The 20,821-nt window shown below is 32.1% G+C and overlaps 1 protein-coding gene and 1 long non-coding RNA gene across 3 annotated transcripts; one reads left to right on the top strand and one right to left on the bottom strand.

Moving 5' to 3' along the window:
• Positions 1–2,448: 2,448 nt before the first annotated feature.
• LOC128184294 (interferon-induced helicase C domain-containing protein 1-like) lies at positions 2,449–20,498 on the bottom strand. 2 transcript variants are annotated; one of them, XM_052853731.1, is made up of 11 exons: positions 20,185–20,498; positions 19,027–19,188; positions 18,656–18,738; positions 15,437–15,694; positions 10,216–10,378; positions 9,851–9,949; positions 7,326–7,537; positions 6,148–6,283; positions 4,790–5,023; positions 4,495–4,662; positions 2,449–3,655 (listed from the first exon to the last, which is right to left on the bottom strand). In XM_052853731.1, exons 1-11 carry the CDS (start codon positions 20,435–20,437, stop codon positions 3,030–3,032), a joined length of 2,394 nt encoding a protein of 797 aa, XP_052709691.1. In that variant the 5' UTR covers positions 20,438–20,498; the 3' UTR covers positions 2,449–3,029. The 2 variants fall into 2 exon arrangements, with proteins under 2 accessions (XP_052709691.1, XP_052709692.1); XM_052853732.1 differs by having other exon boundaries at positions 7,326–7,531.
• LOC128184295 (uncharacterized) lies at positions 12,030–15,015 on the top strand. The gene is made up of 4 exons (XR_008243717.1): positions 12,030–12,625; positions 12,871–12,946; positions 13,229–13,363; positions 13,484–15,015. It is a non-coding gene; the product is annotated as an uncharacterized LOC128184295 (long non-coding RNA).
• Positions 20,499–20,821: the final 323 nt, after the last annotated feature.

Genomic DNA, 20,821 nt, shown 5'->3' with positions numbered 1-20,821 from the left:
ATGGGGAAAAGGGTGAAAGGGATGAGAGCATTTAAGGAGAGACGAGAAATTAAAATGTAGTGAAATGGGAAGAGTTTAGTGAGAGAGGGGTGAAAAGAGGGTTGTGCAAGAGAGAGAGGGGGTGAGGTTGAAGGGTGGGTGAGAGTGATGGGTGAGGTACAAGTAGTTGGGTGGGATTTGGGCAAACGAGTGGGATGTAGGGGTGAGAGAAAGGGTAAATTAAGAGTGTGGTGGGAAAGAAAGACAAGAAGGATTAGAGAGTGAGATAAGAGTTGATGAGAGAGTAGGATGAGAAAGAAGGATGAGAGAATAGGGCAGGAGAGGTTTTAGTCAACTGCCATGGAAAACACAACTATCAATTCTATCATCATCCGCCACCAAAATCTTGCCATAACCCAGACTTATCAGGTCAGGTGATAGGTTGGCATGCAAGACTGATCAATATATTTGGGAAAAGTTTTAAGATCATCCAAAATGTGCTTAATGGTAGAAATTACTTGTATTCACATTTGTTCTTTATTGATGATAGTAATAAGATAAGTATGCTATATACATTAATCTTTAAAAATAATAATTATGTGATAATCATGACCTGGCTTGGACTATAAAGAACATAACGCATGATTGAGTCAGTATTGTCATTTATTTTGACAAAAAACAAAAACAGACCAAGGGGAGGTCCTTACAATAGTGAGATCATCCGACATTGGATTTAAGTATGAAATGTGACCTCCGCTGCACACAACTAAAATGTATAATTTATATTAAACCTTATGCATACAACAAAATACAACAAAACATGCAACAAAATATTGATAAAACAAAAAAAGCATCCGACATTGAATGCAAGATCAAATAAAGTACAGTAAAACTTAGTTATCCCAAACTAGATGGGACTGTTCCGAAATATTTAAGTATTCAAGATATCAAGTGTAAAACATATTCATTGTATTCGAGATATCAGTGTTCGAGATATCAAAGTTCAACTGTACTTAATTACCTCTCCTGTAAAAACAAAAACCATCGGCAAACTACACTGTAGGTGATGGAGTCCCAGGAGGGTTGGTAGGTTTTATATTAAAAAAAAAGTTTTTTGAAGTGACGCTATGTAAACATCAAATGACAATTATTAGCACACCGTATTGGTCGATACTTATAAGTAACAAAAGGTACTGCTAAACACCCAAATGTATGGTTGAAATTTTCTAAAATTAAAAAATACCCTTATAATTACCGTTTGGACAAAACATATCACAAATTACATATCAAATGCTATTATTAACAATAATGCTATATTGATTATTAAGGGTACATATTACCTACTATCACACAATATGTAATCTAGAAACATTATATTACAATAATGAAATGTTTTCACATGTATATTATCTCAAAAAGACAGCTAAAGCTTTTTATTACATAATGCAATTTCATTGTTCAACATCAACATTGTTTATAAATGTATAAATACAAGACTTATAAACATTCATTTTTCAACATCTTAAATAAAGTTAAATTTTTTTTTTATAAATTCAGCAAATTTTCATACCTATGAAATCTGAAGGAAAAAGTTTCTTTGATAACCTGTACATTTACATTCAGCAAATAAGTTTTCTAATTTCTGGTTTTTATTCTATTCTGAATGAAACCCAAATTTAATTACATATATGAAAAAGATCATTTTCTACAAAATAGGGAAAATTTTGCATTTATATATAGCTGGGGTCAAAGATGCTTAAAAGGTCTAGAAGCATCTGACTGTTTTAATTCAAAAATCTTATGATAACTTTTAACTAAACTGACATTTAAACTGACATTTCTGGTGGTGCTACCCCTGTATGACATTAAATTACCATTGGTAAATGCTATTCAAGCAATTTTTACATAATTATGTACACACTCTGTAAATTTTTGTCCCTAAAAGTGGCTCATTGGAAAGATATTTGTGTCCAAGATAAATTTCACTTGAATTGATTAATGTGATTTAAGGAGGCCGACTTTAGTTAACTTTGCATTGCGCATGTTTTTGCGCATTCTAATATAATACAGTTGATTTATACTTCTTATGAATTTTTTTCGATATCATAAATCATATCAATTATAAAATTGAACACAATAAACAAAATACAGATAAAAATATTTAGATTTTTAAAGGAAATTTTTATTTTTTACACGATTTTTACGTTGTGCGGAAGGGGGGCATTGCCATTGCGCTTTTATGACGTTATGATAAAATGAAGCTTTGTAGGAGTACGTTATAAGAAATAACAGTAAAAGTAAAAATTGTACGCTGTTGAAATTTTATATACAGAATGATGCTATCCTCCAAGACATTTTCCTGATTTTTTGAATGAATCCATTATACCAATCATCATTCGTGATGATCTAAATATATAGCAAAATTTGGTGCATTTTAATATTTTGAGATGGCCCCCACTAAAAAAGGTAGGAAATGATATTACTAATCATATATAACAATTTGAGAAAAAAAGCTATTGTAGTATTTTTTTTAACTGCTTTGATGTGCGGAAAATGACAGTTTCCTATATATTCCTATAGTAAATGTACCTCTATTTTGAGATGGTCCCTAAAAAGAACCAGACGGTCGATTTTCATGAACCTTCCCAAATAAACTAGAGTTGGTTTAAATTACATATGGTTAAAAAATAAAGAGTTATGCTATTGTAGTTTTTCCGCAAAAAAACCCAAATCGGCCTCCTTAAAAATGAAAAAAGCCCTAATAAGAATTTTACATGACAAATCTTTTATAGCGAATTTCATGCTAAGAGCATGCAAGTATGATATAACATTCTTATATATCTAGCTCAAAATTGTTACGGATTTCAGTGTCAAAATTTCATAGGACACTTAAAGTTAATCTTTCTCAGCAAATTCACATAAAGAAATATTAATCTTTGCTTTAAAGAGGCACAATATGCTTTGATTAAAAAAAAGACCAAAAAGGAATTTAATACAGAAATCATTTTCTTTTGTACAATATCCTATAATTATAATCATCATTTTATCCATCAATTTTTTCCATTAGCCATTAGCAACTTCAGGTGCTCCAACAGTTCTTTGCTTGTCAAGGCTGGAATTTGGAATGGTAGTTTCTTCCATTGCTGGACTGGTAGGGGACGATCTCCATCTTTAGTGTCATAACTGAAGGACTTCTGCGCTAAATAAAGCAAACGAACACCCTTGTATAAAAAGATGGTTCCCAGTTTTTTCTGGCAGCCTTGGTGATTCCACTCAGCCTGCATGACCAAATCTGACTTTGTGTTGGCCTTTTTTGTCAGAGGTTTTTCTTCAATCTTGTCCCACAAGTCGACATCAAGCGCAGCGTAATTTGTGTTGTCAATGCACCGCAGTACACTGCAATCAATTTCAAAATGACCGCATTTGCAAATCAGTCTGTGGTTTGCAGCTCCCTCCGGTTTTGTTTCTGCCTGTGATGCTGTCAACATCTTCAGCTCTTTGTCTGCAACCATTTCATCAATGATGTTTCTTATCTCTTCCTCAACATTTTCATCAGATCTGATCATTTCTACAGCCTGCTCCATGTATTTTATCCGGGCCTTGTTGATAGTCTCTCTATCATAGTCAGAGGGTTTTCCAAGAACAAGGATTTTGGCTTTCAATTTTCTTGCTCGCCCTTCAATGCAAAATATTTGTAATATTTCATTACTTTGGTGGAATAAAAAAAGCCAAAATAAATTAAATTTTATAGTATTGATTTGGCAAACAATATTCTAATTTGTGAAAATAAAGTAAACAAAATATTTGGTATAAAAAAGTTTAAATCCGTAATTTTATTTTAAAATGCACTGGATTTAAATCAGATAGTCTACCTTAAAATCTTAACCATGAATACAAAGGCATTAAAATCAAAGAACTGAAAGTACTGTTAAACATTTATCAATTTTAACTGTTACATGTATTTGCCATGTATATGGCATTTTAAAACATCAAAATTTATTCATTTTTTCTAAAAGTTTTCAAATTGTTTTTTTTTTGGGGGGGGGGGGGGGGCGATACAATCTACATGTGTGTAATTATTACTGAATAATACAAATCTTTTTGATTTTTTTTTTTTTAGAAATTGACATTTATACATTTATTATTCTGGTTGTTACTGAATTAAATTTACTGTTCTGTGGCTGGTATTACATTGCAGCATTCCATCTTTTGCAGTAATGGCAATTTTGCTTCAAAGAGCCCTTTAAATTTTATTTTCAAAATGCAGACCTGTTGTTTTTGGCAAATATTTCACAAAATACGCTGTAAATTCACTCTTCTTTTCTAGCACCTAAGCATAGTTGGCCATTAAAATCAAAGCATATGACTGTACTGAAAGTATTCAAATGCCCTATTATCTTTAAAATGCAGTTCTTATTATGGAAAATGTCCAAAGGTAAATTCACAAATTTTATTTTAGCAGACACAATTACGAGTTAAAGCTTTAAAAAACCATGACTCACTAAACCATCTTACCCATGGCTTGTTTATATGATATTTCATTGCCAATATAGTTATACAGGATAACTAGGTCGCAGTCTGGGATATCTATACCCTCCTCTGCCACTGATGTGGCAACAATTCCTTGAATTTTCTTCTCACGGAATTTATCCAAGATGATAATTTGATCTGTTTGGCTCATGGCTAGTTGAAAAATACATGAGATAGGTATGAAAAGTGAATCTAACATTTTTCTAATTCTATGTAGGTATTTCTAAATTTTGATTTCCTAAATCTCAATCAACAAAATTCCATCTTTATGATACTTTACCTCTTGTTCCAATCAGGCTTTCACATGTATAAGCCTTGATCTTTAACATTTCACTCAATCGTTTGGCGACCTCTATAGTTTTTACAAATATGATGAACTGTGTTTGTCCACCATTTGGTTTGTCCTTTAGGATAATATTGTCCTCCATTGTTCTCAAAAGAACATTAACATTTTTTACAGAATTTGTCTGAGCAGTGGAACCAGGCTGCATTTTTTGTAGATCTGATTGCAGTGCTGAAATATTAGTTGAAGCAATTTTAACATTTATAGAACCAAAAAGGTTCAAGAACTGTAAAATTTCACAGCATAATATTCGATTAAGAACACAACAAAAGAATCATATCTAAGCGCAATAAATGAAAAATCCTTGCAAATCTAAGACATAAAGAGTCTTAAATCCCTTAGGCTAAGTGAATATTGGCAAACATAAATACAGTAAAACTTAGTTATAGTGAAGTCCTAGGGTCCAATGAAATTACTTGGTTATATCCGTAATTCGTATTATCCGTATAACAAATTTGTAATAATATCTATAGAGAATTCACTATATACATGTTTTCTTTCACCAGACTATAAATTTCGCTTATTGAGGCTTAAAATAAAAATTCATTACTTTGATACCTTTAATAATCAGATTGTGAATTGACAAAATTATATGAAAATAAATTCATTCAAACTTTTTTATTAATTGGCATTGCTAACTTTTTTAAACTGTACAGAAATTCATTATAAAGGTGATAAATTTCGTTTTATTTTTTCTCTACGGGACTCAAAATTAGCTCGCTATATTCGTAAATTTGTTATATATATCCGAATTCGTTATAACTGTGAAAATTTGCAAAAATTTGTTAAGATTTTTACAGAGGATTCCAAAAAAGTTCGCTACGTCTGAAAATTCCCTATATCCATGTTCGTACTAAACGAGTTTTACTGTATCCTTTTTTGATGGCAAAAGATTTCCTCACTTTCAATTTTAGTATCGAAATAAGACTTCATCGATTCCTACACAAACATGGTCCGTGCTACTCAGAAAGTTTTTACTAAGAAATCAAGTTTTGATTTTTTATGACTACTGTAAACAGTTAAATATTCGCCCCAGTTTTATTTTCACCCCTCTTGCTCTCGTTGTAATTGCATGGGCAAAATCAAGACTTGGCAAACTCCAATGTCTCAAATTATATATATTTGAACACAACTTTGTCAGAACGACACCATTTACAAGTAAATTAAGCCAAGGGCGACACTAACATTGGGTGAAAATATATAACCCTGTCTACTGGAAACTGATTTTGTAACCACTACGTGTACTATCATTTTGACAGAGTAAATGGTTAACTAGTTAGCAATTGCCATCTTACTGATCATCAGAGTTGCAAGTTTTCTCTCATTATTTGTGACATTTTCCACATCGATATTCTCCACTTCTTTCTTCAGAACCTCCAAAGCAATGTCTCCTGTCAAACAGTCATTTACCTCCAGCAACTCACTCAGTTTCTGAAACAATTCATACATTTACCTTTAGGAGTTACTTACTTCATCTAAACTTTCTTAAGATTTTAATAAAAAAATTAACTTCGTTCTGGTACGTTGTAACAGGTTATTTGATTGGCCGATAAAATGATTGTATTGAAAAAGTAGTATAGTGTAAAAATTTTACCTAGTTCATCACAATATGACATCCATCTGACAATCACACAATTTATCACAATATGATATCTATATACATGTTTTCTTTCACCATGCATGCAGACTTTAATTTTTGCTAATTGAGGCTTAGAATAAAAAAACGTTTCTTTGATACCTTTAATAATCAGATTGTGAGCCGAAAAATTTGTATGAAAATAAATTACTTCACACTAAATGGTCAAATGGTAGTGCAAACTTTTTTAAACTGTAACGAAATTCTTTTAATAATTATATAAGTGTTAAACTTCATTATTATTCCCCTCTGTTGGACTCAAAATCAGTTCGCTTTATTGTGTAAATTCGTTATATCAGAATTTGTTATAACCATAAAATTTTGCAAAGATTTGTTAAAATTTTTACCGGGGATTCCAAAAAAGTTTGCTCAACCGAAAATTCGTTATATCCGTGTTCGTAATAAACGAGTTTTACAGTACTGTATATCTGAGGTTTTTTTGCATGTCACAAAATAGGGGTAAATGTACATTCAAGTTCTTTTATTTTCTCGGTCAATTTTGCAATTTAAAATATTTCTAATCACAAAAATTATTTTCTATATGAAAGCAATCAAGTCAAAAAAAAAAAAAAATCAGATTATTGCAAAACAAACTAAATGCATGGTATTATTAAGTATAAAACATGTTCTTCAAAACATAATTCTGTGATACATAAGTTTAATTTACCCTATCTCAAAACATGCAATAAACATATTTGTTTTGCACATCAATGTATGCCCTTTTTTGATATGTTGAAAAATATTGCATTATACTTAAAATCATAACCAAATGGGTATTATAAATTAGTAAGAGTAGAAAGCATTAAAAGTTAAAACCCATGGTTCCCTATACAGTACCTTCAGATACTCCCCACCAAGTCGTATTCTTTGAGAAAGATCGGGCTTTCTCGACAGAATTGGAATGGCTTTTTCTTGCAGACGACAACACCACTGCACATATGCTGGTGAGTTCCTGCTTGCTTCCAGTGTCCTGTTAGCATTTGGTTTCCTCAACAGTGTCTTCAATATCTCTTTCTCATCTTCATTTTCTGCATCTAAGTGTCCTTTAACTTTCAATTTAAAAAGGAAATATATTAACTGCAATATCAACAGCTAATAAATGCATGTTGATGGTTTAATATACATGTATTATTAAGCTTAATTAATAGCACTAGCCAGCCACAGGGCTATCTACTTTTAAAAGTAACCATGCAGCCCTGCTCAAAATCAGCTGCCAGTCCTGAAAAAAATGTTCATTGTTAATGTTATGAATGTTCTATAAATAAAGCTGGGTAACGATACCTAACAATTAGATAGCAGCTTTACTTTTTATGAAAGAGGTAAACGATTTAAAAATAGTAATACTTGGTTTAAAAATAGAACCTGGCTATTAAAATTTACCAGACCACCGGGCTGTCATCTGAGGTTTCGCCCCCGCCCGCCTGAGAAACGGACCGTCTAAGGCAGCAGGGTTGGGGTCAATTACTTTGAAATGTAATTAAATTTATAATTTTGTGAATTACTTGCAAATACAAATACATTGATTTTTTCACATGTAATTAATTACTTTCAATTACTTTGACAAAAGTAATTAATTACAATTCAATTACTTTAGTTTTAAAAATCTTGAGAGCAATTACATGTACCAGTATAAATATCATTAAGATATACAAGGCTTTGTTTGGGTAATGTTTTAAAAGATTGTGGTTCTGTTTAATTGTCATTTATAAAAAATATTCTTTGACATTAAATTCATCTTGTACCATTGAGTTCATGTTTTGTTTTTAAGAAGATCTTGTATATAATAGTGGATTTTTTTTTGTGTAAAAATGTTTTTATGCAAAAAATTAAAATTTTGGCGGTATATGTATATGTATATAAAAAATTATATAAGGAATAAGGAATCATTCATTGAGTATTATGAGGTGATAATTTCGGTCGGGGCGTGACCAAATCCAATAAAGCCCGAAGGGCTTTATGATAGACTTGATCACGCCACGACCGAAATTATCACCTCATTATATTCAAAGAATGATTCCTTATTACTTATATTTATATAATTTTAAGCCATCGTCCGATTAAATATTTAAATATAAATAAGTAAACCCCGCTGGCGCCTCAATTTGGTGTCATTTGTATTATGAGTTATATAGTACAAAATCGATACATAGTGTTATCACAGGCAAAGACACTGGAAAATGTAAATATATATAAGTATAAATCACAACAATTCGATATTTAGAATTAGACTCCCTTGAATCTAAAATATGGGGCTTCTTGGGTATGAAAGGGGTTCACACCTGAACAAAATTATACATTTACCTATTGCCCTGGGCAGTGTGTTCTGCTATATAAACATATCAAACATTATCAGACATTTAATTATTGTATAAACAAAAGCCCATGCCAAACAGGTGTATAAAATAAACATAATTATAAGACATTTAAATTTAAACTTGGTAAAAAAGTAATTGAAATGTATAATTGAAAAGTAATTGAAAATACATGATATTTTTGGAAAATATTTAAATACATTCAATTACTTGTATTTGAAGATAGGGTCAATTACAAATTACTTCTAATTACTTTGAAAAATGTAATTAATTATGCTTAATTACAAATACTTTTTTCAATTACCCCATCCCTGTCAGACAGGCTATAATTTCCAATTCTGATTCAGTCATATTTTTTCTATCCCTTAATTTGCTTAATTTTTGTTAAAAGTTGTAGCATTTATAAAAATTTTGAAAAAAAGATCCACATAAAATATCAGTAGTTGGCATCTTTGTTCTGTGGCAAAGATGACCAAAGATGGTTAAAATTCTTCAAACATGCATATAAGCTGCAATGCTAGCCTGAGAATTAAGGTTCCTGTCATGTATTCCCATCCCTAGTGATGAGGACAAATGCATGCATGAATAAATGAATCTGACCTTAGACTAATGAGATGACATGTAATGGTACTGAGGTCAAACCTCAATCAACTAACTAATAAATTTTATTGCTTAAATATTATAAAAAATGGTTTCTATATATATTTCTTTCAGAATAAGAGAACAAATTGGAAAAATTAAAGATATATTTCTATATTACCAAAAGGACATCTACATATCATAGCATTATAGTCTTTTGTTTACTTTTAAAAATTGCAGTTTTACAGTTCAAATTTCATTCAACTCAATTTTTTTTATATTCACAATGTAAACTTTGTGATGTTGGGAATTTGTAGAAATTAAAGTAAATTGGGAATTTTATGGGGCTTTCCCAATTGGGAAGGATGATCTGTTTATTTGACCAAAATCAAAGAGATTGAATATATAATTAATATATGCCATGTATTCTTAACATCTTGCAAAAACAAAATTTTGTTGTCCTCTTAATACCCTTTTCCTCATCCAAGATTTTTTCAATTTCTTCCATTTTTTGCTCAATTCTTTTGTGAACTGGATCATTTTTAACATCCTGTAGAAGTTTGACTTTTTCTGTAAATAAAAAGCATACATTGTACGAACACCTATAAAGTTTAAATCTATTTGTCTTTTCACTATTATTTTTTATAAGCAGTGTCCCCTTATAAGAAAATGAGTAATATAAATGAGAAAAGAAAAATGACTATATATAGCCTAAAAAAGTTAACTGTATATTACACCTTAATCTGAAAGTATAATGAATAAATACTTGCAGGTTCACAGCTGTTGTGCTGAGAAATCATTTTTATTTACAAATCATTGTCATATATCACACCTACCAATATCAATTTGATCTCTGTTTAACTGTGGGTCATCTTTGTATTTGACGACAGTTGACAGCTGATGGACATCTAAGTTGGCCATGACCTGGAGGATGTGCTCTTTTGCTTTGCTTGGAGTGTTGGCCTTGTTGGTACCAAGTGTTGCTGTCAGACCCACAATCTAAGAAAAAACAATGGAATTCATTTTGTGACATGCGTGTGTTTGTAACATACAGAACCTATTATGCCGTCAAATAATATAAGTATGAAGTTCAACTTAAACTAAACACAATTAAGATGATGGCCAACTCATAGGACCGAACTTTAATGAATAAATGTTCTTCTGGACCTTGAACTTTGGTCTAGAAAAAACTTGGTTCAAGGTCACTGAACACCCTTTACCATTTGCAATCACTCCTTATATATGTGCAATATGAGTGAGATAAAGCAGAGGGGAAGGTAACTAATATTGTCAAATACAGACTGATTACTATATATGATATCTTCATATAGCAGGACCATATCAATCAAATATACATGCATAGAATTGGCTCCAAAATTTATTCAGTTCACAGATGAGGAAAACTGCACTTAAGCAATCCCATACCAAAAAAAGTTACACTTAGTCATAACTTTTCTGTAACTAAAGTGTAACTTTTATGTACCTAAGATTTAGGCACATAAAAGTTATAACTTTTTTGTACCTAGATTGGACTTAAACTTTTTGCCCTATAACTAAAATGTACCTACATGGAACTTAGAAATTTCTTAGTTTAACTAAAATGTACCTACATTGAACTTAGAAACTTTTCAGTATAACTAAAATGTACCTACATTGAACTTAGAAACTTTTCAGTATAACTGAAATGTACCTACATTGAACTTAGAAAATGTTCAGTATAACTGAAATGTACCTACATTGAACTTAGAAACTTTTCAGTATAACTAAAATGTACCTACATTGAACTTAGTCAATTTGTGAATGTGTTTGGACTTTGTCATTTTTACACTAAAAATTTAAGAGTATCTTATCCAAGAGGTTCAAGTCTAAAGTAGACTTTTATCACAATAAATCTAAAAACTAATATAAAATATCGTTATATCTTTGTTTTTTATAAAAATCACGATAAGTGGGGGGGGGGGGGGGGTTAGATGTAGGTTGATCACACACTGGGTAGTAAAATCACTAAGATTTGTTTGAAAACAATGACATAACCATTATAACGGGAATCCAGTCCATCAATTGCAACACAAACACCTGTCCAAAATTTTATCGTTTTTATAAGGCAGAAACAGGAAATCACTTTCCGCCTGAACGCACACACATCCCAGGTTAACAGTAAAGGGTGTCTAAAGAGGTCATGCTTAGTCCGTGCTGTGATGACACTGATGTTTGTTTAAGATAAAAAGTTGATGTGTGTGTTTTGACCAGCAGACATTTTTTATTTTGCTCCTGCAAGCATTATTTTGTTATCGGTCTCTTGAACATCATTAGACATATTACGATTTCGTTTAAACACTGTTAAATACTAAGGGATAGCATCAACTTTATATTATTACTGAAAATTTTTCCAACTTTTCATGGCCTACCCCATGAAGAAAGGTTTCTAGAAATTGATTCAGAATTTTCCCACGACATCGAATGCATGCGAAGAAAGGGGGGGGGGGGCTGTGGAGGGGTGGTAGCATTGTTTGTTATTATGAGATGGGTTCATCATATTTATTCACATATTTCATTAATAGACATGCTGTTAACAAAGAACAGTACTGCTATTTCCATCTGTATGTTTTCCCAGTACAAGCCTATCTCTCACCGTAATTTATAACAGCACATAGCTATAAGGACTGTGTTATAAACTTTGGGAAACATGTTTTATTTAAATAAGGTGTTATAATTTTTGGTTTTACATATTCATCAATTGTAAAAATGCATTGGTATTTAAATTGATTTAGTTTTTAAAATTCCCTCAAATTATTCAAAATGGCGGCTCTTGAGACCGGAAATGCCCAGTTTTGATGATTGGTTAATAAACTAACAGGTTGTAAGGAAAGAAAATATTACTAAAATTTGTTTCAATTAAATGCAGAATTCTTAAGATAATATTAAGTAAATAATATTGTTTTTTAACCAAAATAAATTTTAAAGATTTATCCCGGTATTAATCGTGGCTGTATCGTGATTGGCCAAAATTTCAAACTTTGACTTTCGTGAATTTTGATTGGACAATTGCCATTCCGCCATCAAATTTTGAAATGGGCAAAGAAGACAGGAGTTGTTGTGAAGATTTTCCTGATTTTTTCAAGAAATATGCAGAATCACAGCGTGTTGTATGTAGTAATGAAACTGCAAGCAGTGGTTTCATAAAGATAGACATGCTTAAGACCTGGATGATATGGCTTTAGTTGTGGATGACCATTTCCATTCAGGGTAAGTCTGATGTACAAACAAGTCATTTTAAATAATTCATTTGTGTTTGCTTATCTCAATTTCTATATTATTGCTTTGCACTTAGAAATGAATTACATTTGGAATATTTCTAGAATTCTAATAAGAAGTGCATGATTTTATCATCTATATCAAAGTCTATGCAGCCATGTATATCTAGTGATGTACATTCTATATGTAATCAAATTATGGCCGACTCTTTTAAAAAGAGTATCATTGTATTGCAGAAAAAAATCCCAACCAAGTCAAGCTAGCAGACTGTACACCAGATTGAAGATACATCATTAATACAAGATGAAAAAAGTAAGTGTGTGTGTTTATCAAGTAAAGATATACAGATTTTAAATTTTTAACCATATATTATGTATATCTTTTAGTAAATGAATTATTGTAAATCTGAGAATATAATGGCAACTGCATGCTGTATCAATGTTGACTTTTTTTTAGAGGGGGGGGGGGGGGGGGGGGGGGTACTAGGTCAACAGAGAATTGAAAAGTTTTACTGATATTTAATAATAATTTATGCTACATATATTGAAAATTGTCAAACAGTATCATGTTTTAAATATTATTGCCTTCTTTTAGATTAATGGAGGACGAGGATAATACTATGAAAGAGATCATATGCAAGAGCAACCGTTCCCATAGAAATACATGCAGCCATGTAAACAGAAACCAGTTTTCACCTGCCAGGTGCTGGTCACATATATATTCAACTTGGTATGCTATATAATTTTCTGTTTTAAGTATAAGGTAGTTGTCAATGATTTTAACAGTTACAATGAAAGTACATGTAGTAAGAAATTGCCATAATGAAACATTCTTTTTTATACATTTTAGGAAGTTCAACAGATTCAAGAAACAGATCCAGTTGTTTGCTGATAAATTACTGCAGGTCATTGGTATCATCTAGAACCAGGACTGTTTTAAAAATCATACTAGTATGTTTGGAACAAAATCATGCTAGTATATGTTAGGAATTTAACCTAAAACATGCTTTAATTATGAAGGTTTTGGTCAAATTTAGGTTTACAAAATAATGTTTTTCAAACTTTCTATTCAAATTTAGCAAGAACATTAGACACACATGTAATCCCAAATGCTTTTATGTTAGATTATTGCTTTATTTAAAAAAACTTGCATATAGGGTCTGTAATGATTTGAGATAATTATGTAAACAATAAAATGCTTTTTTGGTGACATATGCGGGATATGAATGTAGCGACATTGCAGAAAAAATACATTACCCGCATTAGCGAGTTATGTAAATTTTTTCTGCAATCATTGCTCCCTTCATTACCTGCATGAATCGTCAAAGAAAGTTATATTGTTTATATTTACATCTCTCTTTTAACAAATTAATAAATTGTTTGTAAAGAGTAAGTTAAATTTACTATATTATTTTTAATGTGCATCAGTACGTTAGCTAAAAGAAACAGCCAAATTGTCTTCAATGGGAATGTGAGTCTGCATTGATATCCTGATTATTTCAATGATTTTTCTAAGGTCATTATAGGTTTCGACCAATCGTTAAACAAGGCGTTAACTATAAGTTTCCATAAGAAATGGAGGAAAGCATACTCATTAGATGTAAATATAATTCAGTAAACATATTGATTAACATAAACATTGACTTGTGTTCTTCTGCTCACATGAACAGATATGATTTTAAATTCCTATTCAAGAGCAAAAACAATTTGATGAAAAGTTCATGTCAACATTAGGGACTTTTTTTTCATCAGTATAACACCTGAACATGTACCTGGGTTTTTTTTTTATCTGAAGTTTATGATACAGATAGATATTTTTTGCCTACATCTGTAATTTTTCTGTGTAACTTTTCTGTACCTAAATGATAACTTTTTTGTACCTACATCTATAACTTTTCTGTACCTAAACGATAACTTTTCTGTAACTTTATGTATAACTTTTCTGTACCTATATCTATAACTTTTCTGTACCTAAATGATAACTTTTCTGTAACTATATGTATAACTTTTCTGTAACTATATGTATAACTTTTCTGTACCTACGTCTATAACTTTTCTGTACCTAAATGATAACTTTTCTGTAACTATATGTATAACTTTTCTGTAACTATATGTATAACTTTTCTGTACCTACGTTTATAACTTTTCTGTACCTAAATGATAACTTTTCTGTAACTATATGTATAACTTTTCTGTAACTATATGTATAACTTTTCTGTACCTACGTCTATAACTTTTCTGTACCTAAATGATAACTTTTCTGTAACTATACGTATAACTTTTCTGTACCTAAATGATAACTTTTCTGTAACTATATGTATAACTTTTCTGTACCTACATCTATAACTTTTCTGTACCTGAATGATAACTTTTCTATACCTATATGTATAACTTTTTTGTACCTAAATGATAACTTTTCTGTAACTTTAATTTGTAACTTTTTTGTACCTGAATGATAACTTTATTATAACTTTTTGATAACTTTTTTATACCTATTATTTTTATGAAAAAAATAAATTGTCAATAGTTACACTCTAGTTATGACTTTTTTGTACTTAAGCAAAAAGTTACAATATAGGTATAACTTTTTGATGCTAATTTGGAACCATAATTGATCAGATGGTTCCAAATTGTGCTAACTTAGTTATGACTTTTTTGTAACTTTTTTAAGGGCTCATAGGTATAACTTTTTAGTGCTTTTTTTTTGTATGGGATAGTTTTAAGAGTGCAAATTTTGAGTGCATTCTTAAATGTAATACATATACATGTAATACAATTATCCCCCTAAATTCTATTTGTTTACCTGAGGCAATTTTGTCTTTCCATCACTTTTCATCAAGTGATATTTCAGCATAATTTGGTTGTAGGTGTGGCCTTTGCAAGCATGGTGACATTCATCAAATATCATCAGTGAAAACTTGGACAGAATGAGTTCATCCTTCTCTGGATGGATAGCATTTTCCAAGATGGCTGGTGTAAGAAGGAAAACTTGGTACTCTCCCACGAACATGTGGAGTTGTTCGCTTCTTTCACTTTCCCCCGTTATGTTTAGGGTTTTCTCCTATTAGAAATTAATAAAGTGAGAAATTTAGGTTTAGTTATTAAATCAAAATCACTCTGTTTGTTTTATAATACTAAATATTCAAATAAACAAGAGATGTTTGTGAAACACTTATGCCCCCCTCCTTTAGAAACATCCACAAAGAAAATGAATGTAAACTGCAAATAACTGGAATTTTTCTATTTCCAAGGGCCATAACTTTGTCGAAAATTGCTCTATCATACCCAAAATCAAACTTGACCTAGATATTATCATGATAAACCTGTATACAAAATTTCATTTAAGAAATAAACAACGTTATTTAGTGAACATGGCGTTATGAATAGCAATTGCTCTGTTGGCATATTCCATGATGCGCGCTAGCGCATCATGGAAAATATGCCAGCAGAGCAGTTGCTATTCATAACACCATGTTCACTAAATAATCGTTGTTTATTACTTATATTTGCATTTTACCACTCGCAAATACCCTGTATTAGCCTAGACCTTGACATTTAGCTATTACATCAAAAGTAAACATTCAGACTGTAATGTATCTTTTTAATTTAAAATGTTATCAAAAACATGTTTTAATATTGCATGTAAATACGTTAATTTTAATGGAGTTGGAGAAAAACACATGATCATGATGTATCGTATAGTGGTTTAAATCTATAACGTCATGGAAAAGTATATATAACGTTACACCTTTATGACGTCATAGTATACTAACAGAGCAATTGCGATTATAGAGAAATAATTGCAGCTCCTCCGTATGGGCTTACAGTGGGAAAGAACAATGAAAATGCAAATATATCAATATGTGCACCCTCTGTGAAGAAAATGAGCAGAAACTGCAAATAACTGGAATTTTTCTAGTACGTCCAAGGCCATAACTCTGTCAAAAATTGCTCTATCATACCAAATATCAAACTTGACCTAGATATTATCATGATAAACCTGTATACCAAATTTCATTTTAATATGTTCATCCTTTGCAAAGAAAATGAGCGGAAACTGCAAAAAACTAGAATTTTTCTACGTCCAAGGCCATAACTCTGTCGAAAATTGCTCGATCGTACCAAATATCAAACTTGACCTAGATATTATCATGATAAACCTGTACACTGAATTTCATTTTAATATACCCATCTTCTGCAAAGAAAATAAGCGGAAACTGCAAAAAACTAGAATTTTTCTACGTCCAAGGGCCATAACTCTGTCGAAAATTGCTCGATCGTACCCAATATCATCTTCGCTAGCCAAGGGTTTTCGGTCCACTTTGCTCCCCATAAACCCTTGGCGGATTTCATTACGAAAACTCGGTGACAAGCTCCGTTTTATGATTGGCTGCAGCTGCGAGTAGCTGATCCAATCGCAGTGCTTGTAAATATAAACTTTAAAAGAAAACACATGTGTGATCTTTGGTAAAACATTCGGTGCTTTTAACAAGTTGAGGCACAAGTTCTCGAGTACAGTGCCTCCCCAACGATGGTCTAACCAGATCGCTTTAAAAACCTATATATTTTACTGGGATTAGACATAGTTCTGCAAACTTGTCAAGGCTCGCGTGATAGCATGGGAAGTAAGCATGGCGAATGTAGAAGTTGCCTATCCTGTTAGTATATTCGTTCCTGCTTATGGTTATTGCTTTAAAGGTTCAATGAGCTCTGTTTTATTTTATTTGTTTGGCTGGCATTATTCACGACAACGATACCTGCTTTTATGGCATAAAGCTTTCATATAAATCGGCAAATTTTTCACTCCCAGTACAGATTCTTACAAAACACTATGAATAAAACATTCCGTGCTTTCCCATGGTTACAACTTAATTCCTATTTAATAGCATCGTTAATTATGTTCCGATATTCGGTAGTCAACATGTTTTCAAGTTGTATTAATGCCGTAGTGTATATAAAACCCCTTGTTTAATTCGATCAAAATGTAAATATGCAAGGGGCGCAACTCATGTTGCTAGCTAGATAGCCCCACCACATCACCGAGTTTTCGTAATGAAATCCGCCAAGGGTTTATGGGGAGCAAAGTGGACCGAAAACCCTTGGCTAGCGAAGATGACCCAATATCGAAACTGACCTAGAAATTATCATGATAAACCTGTATACCAAATTACATTTCAATATGTTCATCCTCTGCGAAGAAAATGAACAGAAACTGTTGGTGGACCGACCGACAGCAGCAAAGCAATATGCCCTCCCTTCTTCGAAGGGGGGCATAATTATATGATCACTTGACATGACTCCATCCCCCCCCCTCCCAAATCATTCTTTTAATATACCGGTAGGATTATTATAGGATCTTACAAATTTTCTCGATATAGGAGCATTATAGGATCTTACAAATTTTCTCAATCTGATTAAAATAAGATCTTTGATCCGCTCCGACAAATTCAATGTTGCCACACAATAGGTGCGTTCAGAGTTGTACCGTTGGTGAAATTGAGATTTACCGCTGGTCAACATTGGTAACCAATTGTTACCACTGGGAACCATTTGTAGACATTGTTGACCAAACTTGCCGTTGGTAACAATCTGGTGAACTCTGAACGCACCTATTCTGATTAAAATAAGATCTTAAGTTGATCCGCTCCGACAAATTCGATGTCGCTATACACTTTGTGTTTTGTCGGAGCGGATCAAAGATCTTATTTTAATCAGACTGCAAATTTGCTCAACAAAGCGTTATATGAACACCAGTGTTGTTATGAAAACAATTGGACAGGGACTGATTCGCATTGAGAAATATTCATGACAACAAGGCTCTTTCAAACCTCACTAAAATTTCTCACACGCAAATAAAAGTTAGTTTACAGTAAATATATTGTGTTGGACAAATGGAGAGAGGGACAGGGCAGACATAACATTTACATCATATACCAAGATCATATACAGGGTCAGGGTCATCAAAATACCGGTACCTTGAAATTCCTAAATAACGAACATGAACAGTGTACAATTGACTCACCACTAAATGAGGCAACAGATGTCTCAGGACCATGTAATGCTGGTTAACCAGTGGAACTGTGGGGGCCATTACTACTACCTTACCTGTAATCAATACACATGTAATAAAACATCATCATCATCACCTCATAAACATGAAATCACCATCATTTCTTTAATATCTTTCTCATTTTGAGATGTACTTTTCAATCATTGTCTCATCATCATCATCTTCATCATCATCATCATCTCAAAAATATCATTATGATTGTAATCTACTAGTTAAATGTATGTCAATGAAAGTTAACATCTTCAACTTCTCATGCATGAAATCAGTCTTTATTTGGAATTAAAATGTGCTTGAAATTAATGATAGGTACTGCGATCCCATACCTTCAGGATGTTTCTTGATATGGTCATCAATGATGGCAAATGCCACACGGGTTTTCCCGGTTCCTGTTCCTGAGCAGACAATGGTGTTCTTTCCTTGAATTGCATTCTCTGCTAGCTCCTCTTGGTAGTTGCGAAGATCAAGACCGCGAGGTTTTATATTTTCTAAAAATAAAATATACAGTTAACTGTATTTATTACTATAGTATGAGTATTATTATAGCAAAGTCTTGAATACAGCAAATTTAAGAGCTAGGGTTCTTAGCAAATCCACGTTAAGGCAGTTACAGGTAATATGGCACCTGAAATAGTAGTAATGTACATGCGCGGATCTAGAGGGGGGGTCGGGGGGGTCCCGACCCCCCCTGGAAAATGAAAATTTATTAAATTTACATAGTAAAATTATCACGAAAATATGCCTCGGACCCCCCCTGGCAAACACAATTATCCTTCGGACCCCCCCTGGAAAAATTTTCTGGATCCGCGCATGATGTAGATCATCCGAAACCACTTAGAAATAAAGATGGGGACCTAAAATGATCATTTATTTAATTTGTGACCCATGTCATACGCCATTTTTTGGAAATATAGGGGCCAAAATAGAAATGATAATTTTTCTGAAATTTTTGCTAAAATTTGACATGAAAATTGATAATTTGAAGGAATCAAACAAATATTAATTTATAGTTTGAACTATTATTTAGCTATGATTTTAATACAGTATGAAGTTGAACACATGTAGTGACTATAAAGTAAAATCTAAGTAAAAAAGTAAAGTCAAAGTTTAAAAATTCTTGCTTTACTGGTGGCTTCAAGGGCAGTACATAATGATGGTACAAAATTTTGGAGTAATCAAATTATAACGCAAATGAAAAAAATTATAGTAATGTCATCTTTCCGAAATGAAATGAAAATGAATTAAAAATTGAAAATCCAAAATTATTATAAAATTGAAAATCACCACTGCATGATGAAAAGTATTTTAATCTTTATAAGGTTTTGAGCAAATGTACATATGCAGATAAAATGTACGTGTGGGGGGGGGGGGGGGGGGGGGCATCGGCAAACGAAATCATTTCCTTGAACCCCCCCCCCCCCCCCCCATCCGCGCATGGATCAAAGGCAACCCCGATTCAATAAATTCAATTGTTACTACATTACCTTGGTTATCCACCGGTTCATCTTCATCATCAGACATTAGAACTAATTGATCAAAATTAGAAGAAAGTTCAATTTCGTTTTCGTCATCACCATTTTTTGGTAAAAGATTCTCGAGTTCGGACTGTTCCTCTTCAGAACTCTTGGAATCCATTTCCTCAGCTTTCCTTTTGCGATTCTTTTCTTCGTCTGAAGCTTGATCAGTTTCCATTTCGTCTATATCGGCATCAGAGTCCTTTCTTATTCTGCACTCCATTCCGTAGTCTAAAAAGTTTCACAAAAAATCACCTATTAAAGTGAAAGTATCTGCACTTCTAAATAACTGTCGTTTAAAACGAAAGTAAATTAAAAAACTTCCATCTGATTTTCAAAAAATTAAAGTACATGAGCAGGAGAAGTTGAACAGGCTTTTAAATCATAGATCTAGAGCTCTGTGATCGATCGCTTTATACATAGCGAATTCTGTAGACTAGCGCACATTCTTATTGAATAAGATAAAAACTAAAGTATAACTGAATATGACGCCAAATTCCAAATTTGCAGAATGGTGCTTTTAAACAGAACCATTTGTATTTAATTGTGCTCAGATCTCACAGGATGAACCTCTGCCTTTCAGTCAACAGAAAAGAGACTGAAAAGT

The sequence above is a fragment of the Crassostrea angulata genome, chromosome 5, assembly GCF_025612915.1.
Source record: "Crassostrea angulata isolate pt1a10 chromosome 5, ASM2561291v2, whole genome shotgun sequence".
In the NCBI taxonomy this organism is placed as follows: Eukaryota; Metazoa; Mollusca; class Bivalvia; order Ostreida; family Ostreidae; genus Magallana; species Magallana angulata.
The sequence above is the reverse complement of the archived record's forward strand: the minus strand, read 5'-3'. Positions and strand labels throughout refer to the sequence as shown.

Coding starts and splice junctions, on each gene's coding strand:
- LOC128184294 (XM_052853731.1), bottom strand. CDS start 20,437: ATGGAGTGCAGAATAAGAAAGGACTCTGATGCCGATATAGACGAAATG. Junction 19,189..20,184: donor TGAACCGGTGGATAACCAAG/GTAATGTAGTAA, acceptor TTTTATTTTTAG/AAAATATAAAACCTCGCGGT. Junction 18,739..19,026: donor TATCAAGAAACATCCTGAAG/GTATGGGATCGC, acceptor TATTGATTACAG/GTAAGGTAGTAGTAATGGCC.